Below are 10078 nucleotides of genomic sequence, written 5' to 3' on the forward strand. Positions count from 1 at the left end.
TGAAACTACTAAGAATATCTGAAAAACAACTCACCATGCATAAAAAGTGAGAAAAATGTTGTATTTCCCGACCACAACATGCTTAAATGGAGGAAACATGACTAGAACCATGCAAAAGGTTAACACAGAAACAGCTAAGACTGAGTTTTTTTGCAGCCTGAGTGCCCATTTCAAACCTCGACCAAAATATCTTACATGCCCTAAAATGAACCGCCACCTAGGCCCTTCACGTGATGAACTAATGCAATTGTATCATAATCAAGTTTGCAGGATTGTTATCTTAAAATTGCGTCCGTAACATGTGATTTGCATTTCAGTTATCAATGGCCATTACGCAAACTTTTACGAGAAAGGTATAATCTAATAGCTGACAAATTCAACCGCTCCCGTTCCAACAAAAGAGTGAATGAATGAATGAGTCCAAGAAACAAAGGAGGAAAGAAAGAGAACAAACAGACAAACGAGTGAATGAGCAAACCTAAGAAAGGGTGACTGGCCATCAATGGGACAAAGGCCCGGGTTATGACGTTCTGAAAGGAGCTGGGAAAGCAACAAGCAAACAGGAGGGCAGAGCTGGCTTATAATTGATGAGGCCTGAGCTTTGGAGGAGGATACGATGACAGGTAGTTTCCACAAGAGGAGACCAACACACACCTCTCTGCAGGCCGCTATGTCATATCACCAGCAGCCTGTGTGTGTGTGCATCCGAGCTTAAAAAGTCGTACTGTAATGTCTACAGTACACTCACAATGCAACTCAGTGCCATTGCTGCAGTCTTGAGCAAGCAAGACAAATATAGCTGTGCAATATGAATGGATTGTTATTGACAGTACTGTATAATGAATGAATGAATGAAGGGCAGTGCATGATGCAATATACAAAGGGGAGAGACAGGCTAGTAAACTAAGTCAGCTTTGTAAACAGAGTTCTGGGTCAAAGTCTGAATGAACAAAAACAGAAAGACAGAGAGAGAGAGAGAGAGAGAGAGAGAGAGAGAGAGAAAACAAGAGAAACATGAGACTGACAAGCTTTTGTCCCTTTGCTTCCACTGATCCAGTTCACATGACATTTCAGATAGTCTTTCCACAACACACACACACACACACACACACCAGCAGCTACAATTCACCCTTGTTTTTATATAGCAGACACTGTGATTTGAACTCAGGTGTCACGTGCTGTCTCTCTGAGTCTCTGTTTGAGTCTCCTGCTGGTTGATATTTACATCAATAAACCACCAACTGCACTGACACACACACACACATGCACACACACACTCTCCTCCGACTGCTGCCTTTGTATCATGCCCCTCTATTGATTCCTGTGTTGACTGATTTGTTAGATATCATTGTTTGGGCTGCGTCCAGGCTTCTTGTATTGTTCAGTCCGGCTCTGTCTCACTATACACTCCTCTGAGGCAAACTGATAAAACGCTGAGCGATGGGAGTCTATCACCGCTGTCTGCTATGCAAGCTGCAGAGTGGATTGGCGTGAAGGAGGCCGGTCAAGGGTCACATCAACATATGACACGTCGTGCACGGCAGAGCAGAAAGGTGTCCCTCTAAATGGCTGAAAAACAAAGACTAAACTCAATTCTGAAACGGATAGTGGACTACAACCTTATAATACAAATGTTTTGCCAACAAAGGCATTAAGATAGCAATTTTAACAATCAGAACAGGTGCCACTTTAAAAAAAAAATAATAATAAGGCTATCAACCACTGTGGTGTTATATGGACCGGCTGGAGGCCTTGCACAGGAGGAGTTAGAGGCTTTTCCTTGGCCTAATCCCTGCAGCTTCCAAAATCTTCATTCATGAATCCCCTGCACAGCATGTCTGTGCTGTGCTGCACGCTTTAACAAAGGAAACCCATGCAGCCATACACAACAGAGGCTGTATTTGCAATGTAAATTGTACAGTGACTATTAAAGTGCAGCTACTTGCATGCACAGGGTACAGGGGGGGAAAGTATCTGTCCCAGAATAGCTCTGAAATGAACGGGGAGGGAAGGGTATTGTTATTGGGATTAGGCGGTGCACGGTGACATATCCAGTGTGTTGGATGGCCTGGAGTGGCACTGGCACTCTCACAGCACCTTGTCTTTTTTTGCTGGTGGTTTATCAGACTAATTTGTGTTGTGACTGGGTGGAAAAGGCAGGAATAGGAAGTGCATGGTGTGTGTGAGAGGTGTGACCCGTGTGAGCATCTTCGGAGAGAGGAGGTCTCTCTCTCTCTCTCCATCCTTACCTCAGGGCGACGCGCACCGAGCTCTCATCCTGCCCGCTGCTCATGGTGCTACCGGAGGACGGCCGAGCAGCCCGGATAAAAATAGCTTGATTTCCCTTTTGTTTATCGGCTTAAGAGACGAGCGTCGTCGTCCGCCCTCCTCCACCTCCTCCCAGGAAAGCGCTTCTATCTTGAGCCGCTCTCACCAGGCGCTCACCTCCTCCTCCTCGCCCGCTTGGAAGCAAAAAACAGGAGCCATTTTTATGTTTTAAATGTAAAATCGTGATCTAACTTTTCACGTCCATGGTCCGAGGGGAATGGTTCGGGTTCGGGATCCGACGAGATCACCTTTGCAGAGGCATCGTGTCATCCCGCCGGTGCAGGAGAGCGCCGTGTGTCTGGATCCACTTGGCGTGCCAGCGGCTCCCAAGACGGAGGACGTAACCAGACTCCTCCTCCTCCTGAGCTGTACCACTCCGCAGAGGGGCCCACCTGGCCCAGGCCACACAGGGGAAACACATCAAGAAATGGAGAAATGGATAACGAAACAAATAAGTAAATAAATAAATAAGTAAACATAATGATGATCTTGGCGCCAATTAAAACTAAGACAATAAATTATTATATTACTAACACAGATAATACTACTACTACTTGGCATAATAATTTTGATGATGACGACAACGACGACCATAATAATAATAATAATAATAATAATAATAATAATAATAATAATAATAATAATAATACAATCATCGTCATCATCATCATCGTCAAAATACCGCCCAAAAATTAAGATAAAAATAATTTATTATTATACTAATACAGAGACTACTTATACAGCGACTAGTACCACCACTACCACTACTGTTACTACTACTACTTTGTATAATAATAATGATGATGATGATGATGATGATGGTGGTGATGATGATTTGGGATGGATAACATTTAGCCTACTCTTATCATACGTTTTAAAGTTTCTTAGTATTATAGGACCGAGCAACGCTTATGATCTGAAAATAAACAAACAGTGAAACAAATAGATTTTAAGAACATGAAGAGCTGACATTAAGAATAACCTTTACCACATAATTAGAGTGTGATGTCTGTTATTGCTGTTTGCACACTGGTTGGCTGCTTGTGCATGACGCCATCTTGTGGCCGTCTCGTGTCAGCGCACTCTCGGACTGACTGATGCGTCTTGTCTGACTTGTTTGGCCAGCAGGTGGCTCCAGAAACACACTGTGAGGCGGCTGAGGCCCCTCACACGGTTGCTTACAGAGCAGTAGAGCAGAGGAGAGTAATAAGAGTAGGCTTTATTCCAGGAGAATTCCCCCAGCCTCAAGGCAGAAATCCAAGGTTAAAAGCTGAACATCTTTTATTAATCCTCCGGGGTGAACAGCAGATTTCCATTGTGGGGCTAAATGGCCCTGAGGAAGGTGAACCAGTGTGAAACGCTAAAAGGCCCAGGCTTAGAGGCCTTGTGAGCCTTTCACTGAAATAATCAAGAATGACACTGATAGCATGAATTTGATTTGTTGCAGAATTAGGTTTAAGATCAGAATAAAGAAGAAGTGGCATTGTCCTTTGACTTGTTTCCTTTTATGTCACACAAGTCAAAGCCAAAACGTCAGAGGCTTCAAAACACCCACAGAATAAAAATTAGCTTTTCAGGTTTTTAAGAAGAAATAGCTACTAATCTCCTAATGTAATCTGAAAATAAGTTTTATCTCCATGTCAGAAATTATTCGCACGCCTTGTCTTTATTTTGTCCACAGCAGCGAGACCAACAAATCAAGAAACAACACCAAAGTCATTCTTAGTGGTTGCCCTGTATTTTTTTATTTATTTATTTACACGAAAATACATCTTCATCTTTCAAAGTAAAGTGACCTTAGCACATGATTTTTGAACAGATGATTTTTTTTTTTTTTTTTTTTTTTTTTAATGCTGATGTACCTCTTTTGATTCCTACGCTAAACAATGCACACTTTTACCTACACATGCAGAAAGAGATCCCAGCTAAGGGCTTGGAAAATCAGGGTTACTTTTACAGGAGGTCATGAGTGGAAAAAATATTTAATGTCATGGGAGGTTAGGCTGCAAAAACCCCAGACTGCACTGATCCTCGGCCTTAAAGGGATATTTCACTGCATTTAAGATTTTAAATTTGTTGTTCCACGCCTGTAAGATTGACTCTGAAACCAGAGAACCAGATTCCAAGTGGCTGGAGAGGTTTTCATGTCTTTACACACCATTTGAATGAAATTTTAAACTACAAGAGGCATTTTTCTTCCCCTGAATCCCAATTCACACGCCACAACAGAACATGTGGCTCCCATAAAATGTCACATGCAGTATTAATACAAACACATTATAATGAAATATGAAACAAGAAACTAAACCTGCATGACCTGACCACATGGATTCATTGTCTTTGTTACCTCTGGAGATGCTTTGTCACACATTATGGATACATTCAACCTCTTATTATAAAAGGGAAGAGAAAATAACGGTATCAAAATTTTGTTAGCAAGGATGCCGTCACATAGCAAGGTCATAAAGTACAGAGCTAGGCCTATCTTATCTTGTTATTTCCTAATTAAGGGATAAAAAATGATGAGGTGCCACAAGTTTTCATTTTGCATTTATCCCAGGACTGAGTTCATTCTCCAAACTTGCCGACTCTGCAGGCTAAGTGTAAAATCTGTATATTTTAAGGTGGCTGGAAAGGCTGAACAGATATTACAGCCATGAACAAATAAAAAGGAGTAAATCTCTTTAAGGAAATTATTCCTGCTCTACCTAACGGTTGTGCCTAACTTTAGGCTCAATGGAGAGAGATTCTGCAGTGTCATCAGGAAAAGTGCCGTTTTGGTTCATTTACACCCAGTTTTATGGTGTAACCGGGTACTAAATTCACCCGAGGTCAGCCCCTCCACTTAAGAGCACAGATTGCCCTGGGACAGAATATGCAATATGAAAAGCCCTCAAGTCAGCTCAGCACTTTTCATAATTCAACCTACTCCATTAATAGGCAAACCATGAGACAATCCCCAATGCTTGGTTTTCATGGAAATACACAGAAAAAGAAGAAAAAGAAACTATGCATGTGAATACTAAGCGTACACCTCATGATTTTCTTCTCCAACATGATATAAAATGATCTTTGACTTTTTGATTAATAACTAAAGCTACCGTCGGGGTTATGTCAGTGGACTCCTCCCGTTCCAGTGTCACTTTACAGACTCGGTGTCATTCGGCCGGTATGACTACCCTTCTGTCAACAAAGTCTGAGTGACGGCACTGAAAAAACTCAACACGCCTGATCAGAAACTCCACTTCAGGACGATGGCGTCTAAAGGACTTGCCGTGCCGTTTCCAAGCTCAACAAAAAGGGCCATAACGTCTTATCATGCACTGAATGACAGGTTAATCTGTACTCTGCAGTCCTGCTTTTAGTTTGTACGAACAAGACAGGGCAGTCCAGAATACATTGACATTTCAAAATTTAGTGAGTTATTGTTGTTCTTCAGTAACATTAGAAAGGGGAACCATATATTTGTCCTTCAGGGATCTAGCAGCCATGATCTGAGAAGACCAGGGCCACATCCTGATGGTCCCACATCCTTTCCTCGAACTGTCCCGTAAAAATTCAAGGGGAGGTTGAGAAGCCTCCAAGGAGGTAAAAGGTTTAGGACAGCAGCCCGAACTCAGACGTACAAAAGGCCTGAGAGTTGCTAGACGTTGACATGCAGTAGCAATAATATGCAAGTTCCATAACAAATTAAAATGGGTTACACGGGTTTAGTTACATATTTATACTCTTGATCAGCCCTGCTCTATGCATTTCTCTGAACAAGCCTAGCTGTAGTTTTAAAGGTAGTAGTACACTTGTTAATATCCTGCTGATAATGTGACTGATTGTCCACTCCCTCTGCAACAGGATGCCAACATCAACACAGTGGTTTGTTAAGCAAATAGTGGCATGTCAACAAAATAGTAGCGTGACAGCCAGTGAGATGTCGAGTCGAGTCGGACAGCGACAGCTTAGGGCACAAGTCACAGTCTGAGCAATGTCTTCTGAGCCTGCAGCCCAGGAGGTATAAAGCCTGTGAGGAGGTTACATAGAACCGTTCTTTCTCGGGTTCAGCCAGAATTTGGACAACTCGTATAGAAGCAGATTTCACCGCAGGCGACGTTTTAGAGATGGTTCCACACATTCAATCGACCCTGAGTGCCACAAATTGCCAAAAAAGGCGCAACATTATATTAAAGGTGCATTTAGTCAGATGTTTAGTGTCTTGAACGTGAGGATTTGATGCACTCAATGATTATTCCACCAAGCGCTGAGACCTCTGGATTTCAAAACCTCCCTTTGCACCTGTTTGGGACCAGCCAACTAAACCCTCGCATTTTCCACAGCTCAAAAGATGGAGGACGTTGCTGCAGGCAGGCAACCAGTTACACAACACTTTTCATTACCAAGCCAAAAATGCAAATGACACAGCAGCTGTATTTTGCATGGCGAGAGACTGCCTCTTCACTTCTCTGCTCTAATTAGGCGGCTTACTCATCTGTATTGTGAAGATGTGACTTTAACATTACCCCAGCCCACCACAAGCTGCACCAGAGACCCACAGAGAGAGAGGCTGTAAGTTTGAAAATGCAGTGCTGACTGAGTGTGTGGAACAACAGAGAGCCCGGCATACGGTGAAATCTGAATGCTATAAAGGAACGGTGCAAATTCACAGAGAAGGCCGGCTGTTCGCACATCATCCTTCACCATTTAGCTCGTCTGAGAGGCAAAAGTGACCCGACATCACCATCCCTCAGACGTGAATTTGAGTCTTTAATCAGGACACAAGAAGCACGTACACAGGTCTGAACCACAAAAAGAAAATATAACCGCGTGAACACAAACAGCGACGCGGCCGCTGCCTACAACCACCGACATGAAAACACAAAAGTTCACATTTGTGACCCAGCAAGATGAAGACGAGATGACAGAGAACAAACTTCATGGTATCACAGCTTCGGTTTGGTTGCTGGTAACAAACGTGGATGGGAGGAAAAGCTTCTCGGGACACTTTTATAGGTAGAGGGCCTGGCGACTACCAAATAAACTTTGTTTCACCAATGAAATTTAAGTGCACATCAAAATTTTACACAATATATATCCAGCAAATCTATATTTCTCCAAAATATTTTGTTCTTGAAATCAAATGTGTTCATATTACCACTGTATTCATTCAGTTATCTTTTGGACTCAAATGAAAGATTATATATAGTGTAAAACTGATCATAATATTAAAATTGAGTGTAAGATAATATTATTACACATTTTGAGCATGGTGAGTATAACACTGAATTCACTGTCAACCTCAACAAATTCTCATTCCATGTGGTAAATTCCACATGCATCAATGCAGAATACCAAAAGTTGCCCCCAATCTCATTGGATTTTTATGTGGATTTAAATTAATATATTAAGACTCTTAAACTTATAAACACTAACAAAAAAAAAAAAAAAAAAAAAAAAAAAAAAAAGTAATACAGTACAGTGAAACAGTAAAGTAAAACTGTGCAGTGAACTTTTTAGGGAGGAGTAACTTTGTTTTTATCATATGATACATTAATGAGGTTTACTTGTCTCAGTTGTTTCAGTTTTTATGATTAATTAATTAATTTAAATTCATGTTTCTTTGCATACTTTTACGTTGAGCACATGTCTCCACTGTTGGTGTATTTGTACGTTTGTTCAATAAAGATTAAAAAAAATAGTGGAGGGTTAAAATTGAACAGGCAGAGCATCTGGATGCAAACCAATGTCGTTATATTGTATGTTGTATATTGTATATATTGTATTTTGTAGACTTTTGTTCCTGTAACCACCAAATCCTCTACAATAACAAGAGGCTGAATGCCCTCCAGCTCTAGAGATGCTGATTGACAGCTGACCCTGACCTTTGACCTCTCTGTGGAAGCGCAGCGAAAAAAAAAAATCGCTGTTGGGGATTGATAAATTATCACATTATTATACCGCAATGAGAGTTGGAATAAAATAAAATGAATATGTTTCCAGGATAATGAGGCATGTACACACCGTATTCATTAAGGCGATTATCTGGAATACTTTTTTTTTTTCTCATTGATCAGCCTCCACTGAAGAAACGCAGAAATAAACGCATTTCTTATACTAACATGAAAATTCAAAGTGTCCGCTCTGAGCGAGACAGCTGTTGATCATAAAGGTGCATTACGTCATGGTGCGGCACCGTCACCTGGCAACGTGTGTCTCAGCAGGTTTAACAGAAAGTGCAGCTGATGTCAAAGCAGAGTCACAGGCGGTAAGTGACACGCACCAGTCAGCAAGTGTGTGTTTGATGTCAACATAACACAGTTTCAGCGGGTGGAAGCTGTGTGTGTGTGTGTGTATGTGAGCGCTTCAATGTCTCACTGACTGGTCATTTATCTCCGTGTATGCATGTATGTGACTGTGCACAGACAGGCCAGACTGCGCCAGGGTCAGCTTGCTGGCTCCTCTGAAGAGGGCCTCTTCACCTCATTGTGTTTGTCCAACAAAGCAGAAGCCTATAGTTTTGGATTCAGACCGGCGTCACTAACCGATCCAATAACAGACACAAAGTGGACCTTTCGCTGCCAGCTTGGTGGTGAAGTTGCCCCTGAGCAATGACTTGGCTTCCTGAAGAGGACATAACACGTGCTGTCGGGTCAAAAGATGTCAACATTTCATTTGCCTATGTAACCTCTCAACCCTTCCTCTTACTGAAAAAAAAACTGATGTGTTAGAGAATAACTTCCTCTTTGCTGTCTCAAAAGTTGATGTCAGGGTTATGGTGAGGTATAACAACTGGGATTGTACTACTGCAGTATATATATCATGACATTTTGTATCAATGATCTTCCAGCCAAACATTTGTCACATATTTGGGAAGAAGTTTCTACATTTGTCCTTGTAGCTCTATAAGCCTTCCTTCAAAGCAGCAGCAAGAAAGTCTTCTCTTTTTTTTGTGTGTGTGTGTGTGTGTGTGTTAATGTGCTGAGACTTTCTCACCGCAACGAAAGAGGCTCTCCGGAAAGAGGAACTCAAAAATGAAATCCAACATGTCACATTTCACTTCTAAAAATAAGCAAAAATGTCAACTTGGATTAGTGTAACCCTTCCAATAAAATGAGGTTGTTAAATTTAACAGTTTCGGGCTAAAGGTTTCTCAAAAGGAACTGAGCAGTAAGATTTTTTTTCCTCAAACCTTCAAGTTAACATTACAAATGAAGACGATGGTGAAACTCAAGCCTTAATGGGTTCCTTTGCCAAATTTACTTGTGGTTGTTATGTGTGGCGGTTGGTTTGACACCAGACATGCTTAGAAAAGTTTATGCTTCCCTCCAAAAAAACCCACAGGATGTCCGTATACCACAGGCTGCAAGCTGACAAAGCTCGCTCTGACTAAATACAAGTTTTGATGGCAAACGCAGAACCAATCCAGAAACTTTTTTCAGTGAGACAAGTGCCTGGGAAAAAGCAAAATAAAACACAACAAACCTTAAAATGTCAAGGCATCCGCTACGAATCAGGAATGACATCCGGAAACTTTGTCACCGCCTTATCATCCAGAAAAGAAATCACTTTTGCATTGCGAAAACCGCATGGGATGATTGTTTCCAATAACCGTTCATAAATCCAGCATCTCAAAGCAAAGAGGTCCCGTTTAGTTTCGTAACAACTAAAATAACCAGCTGGAAAGGCTTAAAATTAAGGACATAAAAACAAATATGGATTCTGCACAATCCAACGTGCACAGTGGGGAATACTGCTGTGGACA

The 10078-nt window shown here is 41.6% G+C and overlaps 1 protein-coding gene across 4 annotated transcripts in view; it reads right to left on the minus strand.

The window, feature by feature from the left end:
• LOC115355085 (kinesin-like protein KIF21A) overlaps positions 1-2741 on the minus strand; it is a 56121-nt gene extending 53380 nt beyond the window's left edge. For 2 of the 4 annotated variants that reach the window (XM_030045741.1, XM_030045739.1), the window contains exon 1: positions 2250-2741. In XM_030045741.1, coding sequence (XP_029901601.1) covers positions 2250-2293 — 44 coding nt within the window. In that variant the 5' untranslated portion in view covers positions 2294-2741. The remainder of the gene's footprint in view (positions 1-2249) is intronic. The other 2 variants (XM_030045743.1, XM_030045742.1) reach the window with 1 other exon arrangement.
• Positions 2742-10078: the final 7337 nt, after the last annotated feature.

This window comes from Myripristis murdjan, chromosome 23 (assembly GCF_902150065.1).
Source record: "Myripristis murdjan chromosome 23, fMyrMur1.1, whole genome shotgun sequence".
Lineage (NCBI taxonomy): Eukaryota > Metazoa > Chordata > Actinopteri > Holocentriformes > Holocentridae > Myripristis > Myripristis murdjan.